We start from the raw sequence: 18,017 nt of genomic DNA, 5'->3' as shown, positions 1-18,017 counted from the left end.
TTGCTTTTTTGCCACAGTGGCTAAGCTGAGTAGCTGTGACAGAGATCATATGGCCCACAAAGCCTAAAATGTTTACTATGTAGCTATTCATGGAAAATGTTGCTGATCCCTGATCTAGACAGTCAGTAAAACAATAACGCCTGCCTTGATTTGTCACATTTGCTCATTTCCATGGCATAATACCATGACTGATAACCAGCCACTAAAGTGAGATATGAGTGTGGAGCTGGGCAGAGGCTGTGGCAACTCCCATCGGTAGTATTCTTACCAGAAAGGGGTCCGATCCAGACCCCAAGAGAAGGTTCTTGGATCTCGTGCAAGGAAAGAATTGGAGGCAAATCTATAGAGTAAGGTGAAAGCAAGTTTATTAGAGAAGTAAATAAACAAAAGAATGGCTACTCCATAGGCAGAGCAGCGCCTGAGGTCCTGGTTGGCAACTTTTATCATTATTTCTTGATTGTATGCTAAACAAGGTGTGGATTATTCATGAGTTTTCCTGGAAAGAGGTTGACAGTTCCTGGAACTGAGGGTTCACCCCCTTTTTAGACCATATGGGGTAACTTCTGGGCATTGCCATGGCATTTGTAAACTGTCATGGCACTGGTGGGAGTGTAGGAGTAAGGACGAACAGAGGTCACTCTCGTGGCCATCTTGGCTTTGGTGGGATTTAGCCAGCTTCTTTACTGCACCGTGTAATCAACAAGGTCTTTATGACTTCTATTTAGTGCAGACCTCCTATCTCATCCTGTGACTAAGAATGTCTAACCTCCTGGGAATTCAGCCCAGCAGGTCTCAGCCTAATTTTACCCAGCCCCTATTCAAGATGGAGTCGCTCTGGGTCAGATGCCTCTGACAGTATTTCTACCCCCATACGGAATGGATTTTAATAACCCCAAAGGTACAGATAACAGTAAAATGAGTAGGAAGTGATAAGGGCTGCATATTTATTACCCTCATTTTTAATATATTTTATTTAACCTTAAGTTTATATAATTTACTTTTTAATAATTAATATGCTACCAGCGTTCCAGAAAATTTAACAGTTGGTTCTCGAGAGCCCTATGAGCTGGTTTTAGGGCATCTGTGGCTGGGTGGAGGGGAGGCTTCTTCACCTGGGCCTCCTGGGAAAAAGGATTTCCTGACCAGTATATTTAGGGATGAGGCAGGGTTGCCAGGGAAATAAGAGGTCAGACTTCTCTGCAGAGGAGAGAGCAGTCAGGGTCACAGGGGGAAAGAGGAGCACAGGGTCAGGGGCCATGAGCATTGTGGTGGGGGCCAGGAGGCTGCTGGATACACCCTGCACTGAAGCCTTGAGTAAAAACACAAAAAAGACTGTGGCTAGTGTGTGTTCAAAACCAACATTTTTTCCCCTTTGCTTTAACATAAGAAAAGACACAGCCTTATTTTACCCATCCCCTGTTCAAGATGGAGTTGCTCTGGTTCAGAGGCCTTTGACACTTTTGTTGGGGCTGGCGGGCAAAGAGTAACTTCAGTATAGGTTACAACTGCTCTACCCTGTGTTGCTGCATTCAAACTGAAGAGAGGTTTTCTAGGGGAAATGAGAACTCTTCCCCGCTACTGTCATTTACTGAGGGCTTCACAGTAAATGAGGGCTTCACAGAAAGCCCAGGGAAGGGCAGGGGTCTCCTCCTCATGAGACCCAGTATGTGGAGGGAACTGCAGGGAAGGGACCCCAGAGTGGCCCAGCCATCCTTGCTCCAAAGAACAGCACTCCTGTTGTTCTCTAAGGTATTCAGGTGTGGAAGTCACGTGGCTTCCTTACTTCAGGATACATAACTAGTAGTCGAACAAATCTACCATGGCAAATCCAAACCAGTACAGTGGAAGGCCTGGAGGCGGCCAAGGGAGACCCCCAAAGCTGCTTGGTCTCAGCGTCCTCTCTGGTCACAGCTGGCTGTCAGCATGGTGGCTGGCATGGGCCATCTTGGTCAGACTGGGCTCAGGTAGAACTTCCTTTTCCTTCTTCATTCCCCTCTGGTACCAGAGAGGCATGCCATGGAGGGTGTAGCCCTGGCAGGTTGTGAGGATGTCAACAGAGCCACCTGTGACATCAGCAGTTACTTCATGGGCTGGACTTCCAGGTGTAAGCAGACGGCTCCCAGCCTTCAGAGGGAAGAACCCCAAAGCTTCAGGAACAGAAATCCCATCACACTCTCTTGGGGACCTGGTCACTGTATAAAACACCATGTAAATATTGCTGTATTCTAATACACATTTTGTTTTCATTACTAAACACGTTCATGTTTCTGAAATAGAGGCAGCCCTTGGATTTGTTTTTAACAGACCATGACATGGCCCAAGGCACCCTAGCATGGGGAAAATATGACGAGCATTCTATGTTTTTAATAATACTACATTAAGCTTTCAAAAGCTGGTGGCAAAAATGTGTAGACATGTGGCATATGTATTACTACACCCTCTCCTATTTTGGAAGTTTTTTTTTTTTTTTTTTAAAAGGTTAAGGGACTCACAGTTTATGTAGATCAACAAACCCTAAAAGTAAATTCAGCTGTTACATCTTAGTGAACTTATTTTTCAATATTATTGTCATTTGTATTTTAAAATTTAGTAAAGTTACAATGTAATATTATTTTCAACATAGGAAGCAAAAGTGTTGTCTATGGACAAATTATTAGGATGCAGAGAAGTAAACTCCTTTATTTGCTTAAAATCTTTGGTTTTTTTCCTAATAGGCTAGAATTAAGATGAAAAAATTTAACTTTTAGCTCTTGAGAGTTATTAAAGATTAGTTTATTTTGTGAGTGCTAAGTCAAAGCAAATGAAGGACAGGGTGGCAGATCTGGAGTCTGGGGAGGGGCACCATTGAACTTATATGCACATTGAGGACTAACTTGGGCCAGGCCCAGAGCTGGGCATTTTGCTTCATCATTTCTGTTTTGATTTGAAAGAAGCAGTCAGAAACTGCAAGGAAGGAAATATTCCCTGGTTTTTCCTCAGGCCAGTCCAGTGCATACCAGAACCAGGGCACACAGAACCAAATGAGGTGGTTCCTTCCCCACACAGCCTTGTCAAGCTCAGCTGTGAAGAGGCGAGACTGTTGCCCTCCTGAGTGCCTGCTACAGAGGGAGGGCAGTGGAGGATGGAGACAGGGCAGAGGTGGGTTTAGGACACTGACCCTGCTGCATTCATCACAGACATGCCTTGTTTTTTGAGTGCATCGTGTACCAGATGCCTTGACCACATTAATTTATATACTACGCGTTGCACCTGGGAAGTAGGTAGTCCCATTCCCCTTTACAGGTGAGGAATGTGAGCTGCAGAGGGACAGCTGGGGAGTAGCAGATCCAGGATTTCAACCCAAGCCCCTCCCACTTAGCGCCCAGGCTCTTTCCCAAGGCACTACCCTAAATTTCAGCTCAAGCCGGGGACTTTGAGTTTGGCTCTGGCTGGTGAGAACACCAAGCAATAAAAAGTGTACATTGCCAGTCATGAGCTGTTTCATTCAGAAGGGGACAGATCCCTAAATTTTCTTACGGTCTCCTTCACCAGGAGTGAATGGGTGCATCCTCCTGCTGAGCCCCAAGCCTCCTCCCCGAGGCCCGGAGCCCTGCCCTGTCCTCTCCTCTGTGAGGCCTTCCTGCATGTCTCCTGGAAAAATTGTCTCTTCCTCTGCGTGGCTCATAAGATTTCTCATTTCTGCCCAGTGCCTGTTGCACTATAACCTCCACCTCTGAATCTCCCTCTATGTTTTAAGTCACTTGCAAACAGGAACTGGGTTTTCTCCTTTCTTAGATCTTCCCAGTACTCCTTGTGAGGGCTCTGGGCCTGTTTCTGTCTGTTAAGTGGGATGACCGTTCCTGGCTAGGTTGCCGTCAAAGGCCTGGTATGTTGGTACATTTGAGTGTCGGTTAGCGTTAGTTTCCTTCTACGTGAGGACACGCTGAGTGAGCCCAGGCCCCTACTTACGTTAAAGGGGAAGGATTTATTTGAAAACGTATTGTCATTTTTTTTTCAAGGGGATGTCGGGGTTTCTGTTAAGTTTTTCTCGTTTCTTTAGCCAAGCTGAAGCGTTCTGCCTTGGCGGGAGTAGAAGGTGGACTGTGTGACTGGTGGGGGCCCCCTCGGCTCAGGAAGAGTGCAGGAGGGGATGGGGAGTCAGCTGGAAAAGTGGCCTGTGTTTTTGCTGAGGCTGGACAGTTAGGGCCTCCCGTGTTGGACCAGGCTCACCGCCTGACTTCTAATGTTTGTTGTGCTTTTTGTGTTCTTTATCTTAAAGAGGCCTCTCAGACTGTTAACTTCAGGCCCCACCAAACCAGTACCTGCCCCGTGGTGCAGATTTTGTCCAGCCAGTGGGAAGCCGTGGGTGGAGGACACAGGGAAGCCTTCTCAAGGTCAGGGATGTCCGCGGCTGTTTCCGGTGCTTGGCTTTAGGCTGAGGTGATATAATTGCTCTCTGGAAATCACGCACTTGCAGTAAAAGTTCTGGTTATAAAAGTTCTGCAATAAAAACTCCCACCACAGTTTTGTATCTGGTTATTCAAGGCGACTGGGGGCTAAAGGAAGGGCCCAGGAGGTTCTTGGATGTAGGAAGAGATGCAGGGCAGCTGCACTTCCTTAGCCACACCACACAGTCCCTTCAGATCCCTGCCCTGTCACTTGTCACAGCACAGCAGACCTAACATTGGATTCGCTCAATCCAGTCAAGACAGCCTGGATACATCAAGGAATCGCCCGTCCTCCAAATCTGGGGGCCACGATATAAAACTGAGAGGAGTTAACTTGGAGAATTGTGGTGTTAGGGCACATACGAAGATGGTGTGTTTCTTCATGGGCTGTCAACAGATTGGGCTGCTTGACTTCAGAGCATGGTGGAGATTGGAAGTGCAGATTAGCGGAGGACGAAATACCAGGCCAAGGCTGGAGACATCCATAAGAGCAGGCATGAGCGTTGTGAGGTCTGCAGACTGTCCCTCGGGACCCCCAGAGACAGGTTGTGGAGGGGACAGAACTTCTGGAGTGGAATAGCCTCAAATATAAAGTCTTCTCTTTCTCCATCCTTTTCTCCCTCTGTTCTCTCTCCCTCCCTCACCTCCTCTCGTGCTCTTTGTCTCTCTCTCTCTTTTTCCAAAGGTAACTGAGGTTCAGGTGGTAAACCCAAGCAACATGTGCCACAGCGTGTGCCCTGGCCTAGTCCAGCCTGCTGTTTACCAGTGGCCCTTCAGTCAGGGTTCTGTGTTCTGAACTTTCTTTTCTTTTTCTTTCTTTCTTTCTTTTTTAAACAGGGCCTTGATCTGTCACCCAGGCTAGGGTGGAGTGGTGCCATCTCTGCTCACTTCAGCCTCCACCTCTTGGGCCCAAGCAATTCTCCACCTCAGCCACCAGAATAGTTGCAGCTACAGGCACACACCAACACGCCCGGCTAGTTTTTGTATTTTTCATAGAGAGGGGGTTTTGCTGCGTTGCCCAGGCTCGTCTCGAACTCCTAAGTTCAAGTGATTTGCCCGCCTAGGCCTCCCAGCGTGCTGGGATTACAGGCGTGAGTCACTGCGCCTGGCCTTTTCAGAACTCCTGATGCTGGTGGTATTTGGGAAGTGGGCGAGCCCAATGCCAGGTCTGGCCTTGCCAGGCAGGGCTGTGCCCAAGGGTGGGTGGCCACAGGTCTAACAGTGGACGAGAAGTGCCCGGAGGCCACACGGCTGCTTAGCAGTGCCTGTCAGAGCCGCTCAGCTCAGGTTTCGCCAGCCCAGGGATCCTTTGGGAGGCCCAGTCTCTATTTTGAGAAACGGTTCACGATGAGGTGATCAAGTGTCATATTTTCAACGGAGAATTAAAGGTACCCAACACTTAGCTCTTAGCTCAGGAAACACCAGTATCAAAACAGGCCGGCTCTAGGCCTCTATTTCTGCGTATTTTCACATCTCCTTCTTTCTGCTTTTCTTACTGGACAGTATCTTTCAGTATAGAATAATACCATCCTAAGTAAAATACTTTTGCCATTCATTTTAAGCAGTGAAACTTCTACTTATTAATAGAGGCAGAAATAAGATTGTAAGGTGATTACATTTGAGGTAATAAATACCACGGTCTGGTTGTTTTTTATAGCAAATATGCACAAGTTTGTTAGCCGGATTGCAATGAAGTAGTCTAAAACAAGGACTGGAAATCAGGCACTCTCCATTAGACACTGGCGTGTGCGCATCCTGCAGACGTCCATTTCCCTGAACTGTGGTGTCATGTGAGTCTGTGGCCCCAAGTGAAAGGAGTTGGGTTCATTTTCCTGAGAAATTCTCACAGCTCTGTTGAGTTCCAATCAGTTATGGGCTGTGTGGAGAGCAGGCTAGTCAGATTTCACTGCTTTTCAGTTATTGACAAAAGTACATAGAAATGGATGGGGCTTATCAGCAGGCAGCAGAGATGCCTTTCAGAGTGCACAGCCTCCTGTCTCACGTCTCGCTCTGCAGTTTTTGTCTTAGGATTTCCACTCGGTTTGGTTCTCTTTTCTATACTTTGCTGGAAGGAACTCAATACAGCTCTGCTCCTTTTTTTTCTCCCCAACTGAAGGAAAAAACAAACATTTTGAGTGGCTTGGTGAAAGCAAATCACCATCCTTAATATGTTCTTGCCTTCTAGGTCTGGCGTTTCTATTCTTTTGACCTTTCTTGTCCCTTGCCGGTTCTGTGAGTAGAATCCGGAAGAAAACTGTGGGTTTTGCCATGGGTCTTCTGAGCTGAAGGCAGCGCTGATTTGGCCAGCTTGTCTCTGCAGATGCTCATGGAAAACCAAGGTGTTTTCTGTCACTACACATAATTAGATGCCTGTTATGCCCCAAATACATGATGAAGCCATTAAATAATTTTTAAAATTAATATTTATAAAAATTCATTCTGACATATTCAAGAGCTTAATGGCTGTTTGTGTTTATTTTCTCTTACACCTCTTGCAGACTATTTGTCATTTCCATGGTTATGTGTGGTCAAATTTACTCCTGGTCACTTGCATAATTATCTACGATTTAATGCCTTAATCATTAAACTCACATATAGCGTCTCTGGTACTTTTCATGCAATGTGGATGTTCATGGCCAAACAGCCCAGGAAGAAACTGAATAAATATTCAGGAGAAAGTCATAAAAATATCTGATTGTTCTTTTTTTTTTTTTTTTTGTGATGGAGTCTCTCTGTCTTCCAGGCTGGAGTGCAATGGCACAATCTCGGCTCACTGCAACCTCTGCCTCCCAGTTTCAAGCAATTCTCCTGCCTCAGCCTCCCAAGTAGCCAGTACTACAGGCACCCGCCACCTCACCCGGCTAATTTTTTGTATTTTTAGTAGAGGCGGGGTTTCACTGTGTTAGCCAGGTTGGTCTCAGTCTCCTGACCTCGTGATCCGCCCGCCTTGGCCTCCCAAAGTGCTGGGATTACAGGTGTGAGCCACTGTGCCTGGCCCTGATAGTTATTTCTTAAGAAGATAAGAATCCCCCTGCTGGCCAGATCTCAATGTAGGGGTGCACTGGTGGGAGCCTCTCCATGGCTCTGCTTTCTGGGTCATCAGTGTGGTTCCATTTCCACCCCTTCTGGAGTCCATAGCCAGATGGGTTGTGGGAACTCTCAACTCTGCCCTCCCCTCATGGTGCCCCAGAAAAGGCAAAAGGAAGAGACTGAAATTGTATGGTGATTCTGTGCTTTTCCTTTTTTATTATTTTCTTCCTTTTTTGGGGGGATGAGGGGAGACTTCCATTTTTGACTAAGAAAATAATGATGACAAAGGTGACCATGTGTAGCAGTTTGTGGAATGGATTAGACTCAACAGATTATAGTCTTTCTCTCCTGATTCTCTATCTGGGAAGGTGTCTCGGCAGCCCATAGCACTCAGCTCTGCATTGTCTACCAGAATGGTCCCATTTCTCAGAGGTTAGGAAGTTCAGCCTCTTCTGAATGACAGCGTCAATCCCACATCCAGCTGAAGCTCTCCCCATCCCACCCTCCACCGTGGTCTCAGGTCCGACCATGGCAGGATCCCAGGCCTGGGTGGCTGCTGTCAGACTTGGGTCCCCTCCCCCTGGGGTGCTGCTTCCATGGCTGGGTGGGGATGAGGGGCAGGAGCTCTTCTTTGCTGGTGGTCAGCATACCTTCTGGTGCTACAGGTCTGGTGCCACGTGCTTTTGTGGGGTTTAATCTGCAGGTGTGTGGGGGTCCCACCCTTAGCTTCTGCCCTGTGAGCCCACAGCCTCTCCTGGCTCGGCCCACCTTGCACCCAGCCCTCTGGTTCAGGCTCCTTCTGAGTCCTCTTGGGTCACCTAATAACTGCAGCAGCCATCTGCTTCCAGGCACCACCTTCTGACCTCTCTGTCACATGCTGCTGTGGACAGCCCTGGCCAGCCACCCTCTGGTCCTCCTTAGGACACAGGCATTTGTTTCAAGCTCCTGCACTTCCCTGATCCAAAGACTCACATCACAGTGCTCCCGAGCAGCTTCAGGCCTGCAGTTCTGCAGCTCCATGTCTGTGGCCCTTGACCCAGCCCTGTGTGTGGCTCCTCAGGACCCTCTGCTTGGTTTGGTAGAGGATGGAGAGGCACCACGTGAGGGGAGGAGGCCACTGTGAGAGTCTAGGGGAGAGAAGACAACATCCCGAGTGACAGTGGAGTAGAGATGGTAGGAAGGGGTCAGCAGGAAGTCGGATAGAATCCCATGTGCAGGGAAAGGAGCAACAGTGGAGCAGGAGCAGGGGAAAGGAGGGGCTGGGTTTGAGTCTTGGCAGAGCTGGAATCAACTTGGCAGCCTTTGGCCTCCGGAGGAAGAAGAGACGGAGATGACAATGAGGTAGAAACCTTGGCACATAATGAAGCCATGACTGAAATGGAGAGGCAGGAGAGGCAGTGGTGCCCCGGAGAACTCTTCATTGGGTGTCGTTAGGCCTGGAAACCAGCAGACTGGTGCAGTCTCCTCAGGTTGTGGCAGCGAAATGGCAGTGTGCTGCATGTGTGGTGTCCACATAGGAGAGAAGCTTGGAGGAGGTGTGTGTATGATGGGGCCAGCCAGGGGCACACTCCTTGCTTCTCAGGGCTGTGCTGGCCTGGCCGTGCCCCCTCCCTGGTGGGGGAGGGAGGTCAATCAGAACTCTGGGGGCTGCCACTCAGGGACACGTTTAAATTCAGGTGATACTGCAGCCTGCACAGATAAGGCAGCAGGGGCTAAAGGTGGCGGTGTGATCTGGAGGCATGGTCAGATCCCTCCATCCCCAAACCTGCTGTGCCCTTGTTGGGACCTTCGGGCCCTTGCTTGGACAGGAGCTGAGAGCCCGTCAAGCTCAGGACGTATCCATCTGCACACGTTGAGCAGTTTGGCCATGTCTTTGTAGTCCTGGGACAGTGGTGTTTGGTAGAAACCAAATACGGCTTTCAAGCTTGACAGTCCACGCTGCCACATAGAGACTGGCTGCAAGAAAGTAATGAGCTTCTGGTTGCATAGTTTTGGGGGAGAAGAGAAGAAAAAAATCGAACTCCGTTAGGAAAAGAGTGTACTAAATCATGCCTGAGAGGTGACAAGAAGAATTGCTTTATACAAATTCAACAAATGCTGAGGTTGGTCAGCTAAGATACAGAGCTGTCACGTCTCTCTGGGTATAATTAGGCTTTCTCCTGAAGGGATCACCTGGGCTGACTGCCCTGGAAAACTGCTAGAAGGTGGTGGACGAATGCACCTTGGGAAAAGGAAGCAAGGTTGCTGCCAGGCATCCCGATGAAAGGCGAACTCTGCCCTTCCTCCCTCACAACTCTTGCGGTCTCATTCTCATTTTCCAGGCTTGGAGGGTTTGTGAAGAAGTGAACCAAGACAATTCACTCGCTGTCTTTCTGCAAAATGACTTGAGATTTCCATTGCCGGGAGTATAGGCGCCGGCACCGCAGGCTTGCTTGGGAAAAGCTGCATCAGGTGGCACATTTATGAATAAGTCACTAGCTGGATTGGATCAGATGCCTCTGCTAGTTCTCAGGGCACTGCTTCATTCTGCACTCCTCTTCCAGGGAAGCCCAAGGAGCGGTTTCTGTCTATTAGCTCCTGGAACGGCATTGGCTGTGCGGTAGAAAGCCCTTTGCACTCCTTTTAGGGGGCAAAGCAAACCCACTCCAGGCGAGGGCAGGGGCAGCTTGGGATGTGTGCAAACATTGCCTGGTGGTTTGGGAATCAGTAAGTTTTCTCTGATCTGTTCCATTTCAGTTGTTAAGAATGTTCAAACTTCACTGTACACTAGCACTGCTTTTTTTTTTTTGAAGGAGATATCCTTTTTCTATAATATTGAACAATGTAGTAACTCTTGTTTTTATCTGAAACTTGGAGCAGGGGTTGCTCTGCTCAGCATGAGCATGGAGTATTTGCTGATAGTTAAGTGATCCTCACCGACAGGCTCTTTCTTCACTTGCTGGTAGTTGAGTAATAGCTGTGGGACTGGGCTCTCAAATGTTCCTCTTTGAATATTTACTTGATGTATTGTGAGATATCAGCGTTCCCATATCTAGAGGCCCTGAAGTTTAGTTTGGTGAGTGTTATGGATATGTTTTGTTATTATGTCTTAGAGAATCCTATCTAGAAAGCTAATCTTTTTATGTTGAATTACTGAAAGCTTCCCCCACCCCCGGGTCAAAGCTGTGAAATTCTATTGTGTAGGATTTCTTAGGCAGTTATGAATGCGTTTGCTGCATAAATGAGCTTTTATTAGGCATTTTAAGGAGCCGATTTCTACTCTACCCTTGCAGAGACAAGAGGCTTGCTTCTTTTCTTTGTTTTTAATAGAAAGAGTAAGGATGCTAATAATAATAGTAAAAAAAAATTGTAATTGCCACCAGTCATTGAGTGCTACCTGTGTCTCGGTGTCTTACCAGAAACTTTACAAGAGTCATCTCATTTAATCCTCACATAAACTCAGCTGATAAAAGCTGAAATCTCTCTCTGTTCAGCTCTTGGGGAAACTGAGGCCTACAGATTATAGGAGCTTATCTGGGGGAGATGCACAGCCTGGCCACATCATGGCTGGATTTGACCTCATGTGTTTCCAGCTCTAGAGCATGTCACCAGGATTCGGTGGATGGTGTTGAGCTGTGGAGTGTCCTGGGGCAGACTTTCAGCAGGCAGTGCCTTTGTGTGCCCTGAAATGTGGTGTTTTGATGGGTAAAGTCATTTCTCCCTGGCTTATTGCACCAGTGTGATATTTATTGTTTTTATGCCGCAATTCTGCAGGCTGCAGTGTGATTGTTTCATACACACGTATTTCAGCCCTTACTTATCTGGATCTTCTGTTGACTGTTTTTCTGGCTTTCCGTTTTGTTTGCAGGGGCCAAGAAAGTAGGGAAAGCTTTGATGGGACTTTCCTCTGATAGCTCTTCTCCTCTATTAGAAGGAATTCTTGTCTTCACAGGAACATTGCCCTGAGCTTGGGAGGTGCCGAACTCCAAGAGAAGGTATTACATGGAGTCTTAATCTGGAGTCCCTGGTCATCAGGATGGTTTACAGAAATAATGTACAAGGAAGAGGCTTGGGAGTCTGAGACTCAGGGGCATGTAGCAGTTTAAAAAGAGCAGGGTCTCTGCACAAGTCTAAGGAAGTCATCAGAGCTGGGACCTTGCCCAGCTCCTGCTGGGTACACCCATCGCAGGTGCTCCTGGCTGGTGGCAGGCAGGCTGGAGTGCATCTAGCCTAGAAGAAGGTCCATGGCCTTCATCAGATACTCAAAGAAGTACCTGACTCGAGTATTCAGGGATGCTCGAGACTGACCTGGGGCCTGTCCCAGCTCTGCCACCTACCTCATGTCACACCTGGGGACGTCCTTCCATCTCGCTGTGACTCCAGCTCTTCCTCTGTCTCCTGAGGCAGTTGAACACAGTCCCCATGAGTCCATCTGAGCCTCGTGGAACCTTGAGCACTGAAGGAAGTTCTTGGAGGCCCAACTGAATTTGCAAAGAAGGCTTGTCCAGATCCCACATCAGAGTAAAGGGGGTGTCTCTGCAATTACGTGCTAGAAACCTTCACTGCAGAGTATTCTCTAACCTGACCCCTCTCATCAGCCAGCACTGCAGGATGCCAGCGTTCTAGTATGTGTCGAGGAGTCCAGACATCCTAACATCAGTCTGCCAGGAGCCCTGGTGTCTTTTGTTTTCAGGAAGTAATTATGGATGGAGGCAGTGGTGCAAAATGTGTAGGTGGTGTCCTGGGCTTGGAAAGACCTGGGCTAGAATTCCAGTCTTTTCAAGCTGTGTGATTGTGAGAAGGTTACTTAACTGGTTGGATCCTCAGCTACCTTGTCTGTAAAATGGGGAGAATACGCTTGTCATATGAAGTTGCCGGGGGTATTGAACATACACAGCGTGGCATGGTGGCTGGATCATGGCATGTTTAGAAAATGAGGGCTTAAATCAGATTAGTGTGGGACTCAGGGATGTGGGAGCTGGTATAGGATGCGAGGATTCCTCATTCCCCTCTGGTAACCAGTTCTGCAGGCTGCGGTAGCACTCGGTTGTTTTATGGGCATTTGTTTCTGGACATCTTTCTGACTTTTTATTATTGCTATGAAGCTGGGCACTGACTGGGCAGCTGAATCCCAACTCACTCACTCACTCCACTCACTCACTCACTCACTCACACACTCACTCACTCACTCACACACTCGGGCACTCACGCATACACTCACTCACTCACTCACACACTCAGGCACTCACGCACACACTCACTCACTCACTCACACACTCACTCACTCACACACTCAGGCACTCACGCACACACTCAGGCACTCACGCACACACTCAGGCACTCACACACTCACACACTCACACACTCACTCACTCACTCACACACTCACTCACTCACACACTCAGGCACTCACGCACACAGTGGTGACCGAATTCCTTCCCTGGGCCCAGCACTTCACTTACCAGTGATGAACAAGAAAGTCATGGTTCCTCTTCCCTTGGTAGAGGGAAATCTACAACTGTGGCTGCAAATAAGTAGCCAGACACAAACTAGACGCAGCTTATGTACAGTTTGTAAACAGGACGAAGCAAACATCCTATTGCTGAAGAATCTCATGGAAAGAGAATGGCAACTCCCTTCTGCCTGCAGCATAAACAGACTCTGTGAGCCAGGAGAGCCGGGTGTGCCTGGTTTCTCTCTCAAATTCCGTTTAAGCACATGCGGGTTGCCAGCAGCCAGCTAGAGTAGCCAACATGGTAAACAGGCACCCATGCTGTAGGCGTGCCATTCAGGTCAGCTGGCCTCAGGATCACTGTGGATTTCCCAGTCCACTTTTCTTGGACAGTAAGAAATTGTTATATCTTCATGTCCACAGATGACGTTTCCAGCTGGAAAGATGGAAGAAACCTAAAGCATAGTGCTTTTGAACTCGGGGTCTGGGAAAGTACAGAGATACGTGAATTTTCCCTTTTCAGCATGCGGTCCCTGTCTACCTCAGCCTGACCAGCCTGGCTGGGCAGTAGCTGTCACCTATAGACTTAGGTTTTAATTCAGCTACCTGGGCCCCACACCTGCGATTCGCATTCACTGCACCGTGTCACCTAAGATCCTCTGACTTTCAGTGAGTGGATTTCAAGTCTTCTGCTGCATGTTGAAGAGCTCTCAGCATAAAAACCCAGCTGGGAGCTTCCATCTGATGTGGGGATTAACAAGTGTCATCCTGAAACTTAGTAAATGTGTGATGGTTTTAAGCTAAAATCATTTGGAGCTATGGTCGATGACCTTGGAAATGGCAGAAATGTTTTCATATATGTATTTTTTCATTTTATAAACAGTTCCTGCCAGGGCACATGCAGCTTTTTCAACCTGGAGGGATCAAAGGAAGCTTGAGTTGTGTGCGCTGTGATTCATTCCCTGCTGAGTCCCAAGGACTCGCCCTGCCTCCTGCTGGAGGGGGTGAGAGGACGGAAAGCTGGATTACCCAGCCTGCATGCACTGCCAGCCAGGAGCACCTGCTATGGGTGTGCCCAGCAGGAGCCGGGCAAGTTCCCAGCTCTGATGGCCTCTTTAGACTTGTGCAGAAGCCCTGCTCTTTTTAAACTGCCACATGCACCTGAGTCTCAGACTCAACCACATGACATCTGCACAGATGTTTGAGAAAGGCATTCCCTGGTTGGTAAGCTAATGACTTCACAACCGAGTACAGATGCACAGGAGTCCCCGCGTAAATAGCAACCATTCTTTCCCAGGCTGAGCCACTCACAGGCAGAGGAAGCCAGGCGTTTTCTGTTTCGTGCTGTGACTGTGTTAGCTGGAGGATGGTGCTTGCGTTCAACAGAAGCCACACTGAAAGGCACAAAACAATGGGGAACAAGCCTGGTTTAAGCCTGTGCAGGCCATCCACATGCACAGGCCATCCACACGCACAGCCCACCCACACCCACAGGCCACCCACACCCACAGGCCACCCACACGCACAGCCCACCCACACGCATAGGCCACCCACACGCACAGGCCATCCACACATACAGCCCACCCATACGCATAGGCCACCCACACCCACAGGCCACCCACACACACAGCCCACCCACACACACAGCCCACTCACACCCACAGTCCACTCACACGCACAGGCCACCCACACAGCCCACCCACACCCACAGGCCACCCACACACACAGCCCACCCACACCCACAGGCCACCCACACACACAGCCCACCCACACACACAGCCCACCCACACCCACAGGCCACCCACACACACAGCCCACCCACATGCACACAGTCCACTCACACGCACAGTTCACCCACACCCACAGGCCACCCACATACACAGCCCACCCACACGCACAGTCCACTCACACACACAGCCCACCCACACGCATAGGCCACCCACACACACAGCCCACCCACACCCACAGGCCACTCACATACACAGCCCACCCACACGCACAGTCCACTCACACACAGCCCACCCACACCCACAGGCCACCCACACACACAGCCCACCCACACGCACACAGTCCACCCACACGCACACGTTGCCCACATGCACAGCCCACCCACACACACAGCCCACCCACACGCACACAGTCCACCCACACGCACACAGCCCACCCACACGCACAGGCCACCCACAGGCACAGCCCACCCACACGCACAGCCCACTCACACGCACAGACCATCCACATGCAGGCGGATCACCTGTGGTCAGGAGTAGTCTGACCAACATGGTGAAACCCCATCTCTACTAAAAATACCAAATTAGCCAGGTGTGGTGGCACATTCCTGTAATCCCAGCTACTTGGGAGGCTGAGTCAGGAGAATCACTTGAACCTGGGAGGCGGAGGTTACAGTGGGCCAAGATTGTTCCATTGCAGTCCAACCTGGGCAATACAATGAGATTCCATCTCAGAAAAGAAAAAATAATAAAATAGAAATCCCAAACATCCTGGAGTGCTTTCTGGCAGGTGTCCCTAGCCCGGGCATGCTGTTTTAGCGTCTTCTCCTGTGATGTGCAGTACGGCATTTTCTTTTTTTTTCTTTTTCCCTTTGGGGACTTCTCCTCCTGCCCCAGGCTTTGTCTCTTTTTCTCATATCTGAAATTTCTGCTCATCTTTAAGACAGTTCAAGGCCTCCTTGGCTAGGGTGTTAGGGTAGACACCCCACTAATGTGGTCTACACAGGTTTTTTCTCCCTCAGAAAGCTTGGCTCTTTGAAACATTTCTTATTCTGCAATCTCCTTTTCATTCCTATCTCAGGCTTTTGTAAGTCTGCAGTGTTTCTTGTAGGCAGGAACTATGTATGATTTTCAGCCGTGTCAATATCATCGTCATCAATAAGCATTTTTAAGCACAGTCATACATAGCTTAATGATGGGGTGCACGCTGAGAAATGTATCCTTAAGCGATTTCATCATTGTGTGAACATTACAGAATGTACCCAACACAAACCTACATAGTACAGCCTACTACACACCTAGCTGTATGCTATAGCCTATTGTTCCTGGGCTGCAAACCTTTGCAGCTTGTTACTGTGCTGAGCACTATAGGCAACTGTAACACAGTAGTAAGCATTTGTATGTCTCAGCATATCTCACCATAGAAAAGGTATTACGGTCTTATGGGACCACCTTTGTATATGTGATCCTTCAGTGACTGAAGCACTGTTATGTGGTAGATGACTGCACCCACAAATATGAACTACATCATGCTACATATTGAAAATACAAATGGCCTTGCTGCCTTCTAGAGTTGTTAAATAATAATAGAATTGGTATTCAGATTTAACTGGTCCATGATAGGACCTGGGCATGTTTTAAGCTTCCCAAGTGCTTCCAGCCACAGTGCGGCCAATGTATATATCACTGATTCAGCTATGTGTGTGCCCAGGCCTGGAGCACCCAGAAATGGGTTCTCTGATGACATTGTTTTGAGCCATATCTTTGAGAACAGAACAAGTGAGGCAGAGAGTACAGTGAGGCCGAGATGGTTGGGGATTGGTTGGGCAACAAGAGTGAAACTCCATCTCAAAAAGAAAAAAAAAAAAAGGAAAGGAAAGAAAATGGCATTGTGGATCATGTCTTAATTCTGCAGTCCATGGATCTAGTTTTACAAATGCATGAGGAAAGAACAGAATGCCCATTCTAAAAGTAAACAGCTTCTGGAAACTGGAGCTGTAGGCCAATTGCCAGAAGAGTGGAGGACATTGAAGAATGGTTCAGGTCTAGGGCTGGTGGAGATCTTCAGACTCTCTGGAAGTTTAGATATGTGTTTACAGCCCTACAGGGCACAGATGTGTGATGTCACTGAGTGAACAGGTCCTGCGGTCAGTAGATCCAGATGGAAACACACAGCCGTTTTTTATTGTGAAGATGTCTAGGCTTCATCAAATGTTTTCTCCCAAAAGCAGGCCAAAATTCATTTTGTTAGTGTGACATATTCCAATTTTTTAAATGTTGGCTAACTTTAATGTGTACACGTGCACATGCAGGCACACACACATGCATGCACACACTAATGCACACAGCACTCTGCTGGGCAAACAAACTTCCCTGGGGCCCTTGCAGCCTGCTGGTTGCAACTTAGGCCACAGCCAGTGTAAGCAGTACATGCCCCGCGTGTAAGCAGTACATGCCCCGAGCAAAGTCAGGCCTGAGAAGACAACAGTCCTTGCAGGCTGCTTCCAGTCACACTGTGGAGGGAAGGGTGGAGTGTGTACCGTGAATGATTCACGTGACTCCACCTTTGTGTGTGCCATAGAGATGAGGGCTTGGACCAGGGTGGTGACACTGGACGTGGGGAGGGAGGTTGGATGAAATTCTATCACAGGGGTGCCTCTGAGTAGCTGGGGACAGATTATTTGTTGAGGATAAGTGCAGGCTGGCCATAGATTTGGAGCTGGGGCAGGATTTAATAGAGTGTTGCACGTGCCAGTGAGCCCACCTGATTCATTGTGATCATTAATTCGTGTGATGTGTCATCCCCTTGACAATTCAGAAGGGTCAGTCCAAACCCCGCTGCACCCACCCTCCCCTTGACCAGATCCTGTGAAAACAGGCTTGTGTACCTCCCCAACAGCTAGCACATTTCTAAGGTGTTTCTTTCTGGGAATGCTTCCTTTCAATAACCCTTTCTCTGTTTTGTTTACTTTATTAGTTTTTACTTGTTTGGGGGACACTGATTTTAAAAAGGCCATAGCACTCGGAAGGCGCTCCTGAAGACAGACCTGAGTGTGTGTGAGAATGAATTATTCCTAGGCAGGTAGGAACATTGCCACTCACTCTGTGCCTCTGTGTTGTGGTTTTTAAGGAGGAAGATGAAGGCTCGTGCTCCCCCACCTCCTGGAAAGGCTGCCACTCTGCACGTGCACAGCGACCAGAAGCCCCCCCACGATGGGGCCCTTGGGTCACAGCAGAACTTGGTTCGCATGAAGGAGGCGCTGAGGGCCAGCACCGTGGACGTCACCGTGGTCCTGCCCAGTGGGCTGGAGAAGAGGAGCGTGCTCAATGGGAGGTGAGAGCCAGTGCTGCGTGAGGAGTCGCTGTACTCACTTTGCGAGTATAGCGGGGAGAATGGAAAGG

At 48.7% G+C, this 18,017-nt stretch overlaps 1 protein-coding gene across 9 annotated transcripts in view; it reads left to right on the top strand.

Moving 5' to 3' along the window:
* Positions 1-18,017, top strand: part of LOC105492381 (cordon-bleu WH2 repeat protein) — a 300,253-nt gene that overhangs the window by 79,147 nt on the left and 203,089 nt on the right. For 7 of the 9 annotated variants that reach the window (XM_011759456.2, XM_011759450.3, XM_011759453.3 and 4 more), the window contains exon 2: positions 17,746-17,949. In XM_011759456.2, coding sequence (XP_011757758.2) covers positions 17,746-17,949 — 204 coding nt within the window. Of the gene's footprint in view, positions 1-3,106; positions 3,139-10,113; positions 10,164-17,745; positions 17,950-18,017 lie in introns of those variants that run through there. The other 2 variants (XM_011759449.2, XM_011759446.3) reach the window with 2 other exon arrangements.

This window comes from Macaca nemestrina, chromosome 4, assembly GCF_043159975.1.
Source record: "Macaca nemestrina isolate mMacNem1 chromosome 4, mMacNem.hap1, whole genome shotgun sequence".
Classification (NCBI taxonomy): domain Eukaryota; kingdom Metazoa; phylum Chordata; class Mammalia; order Primates; family Cercopithecidae; genus Macaca; species Macaca nemestrina.
Note: the sequence above shows the minus strand (reverse complement) of the source record. Positions and strands in the feature narration are given on the sequence as shown.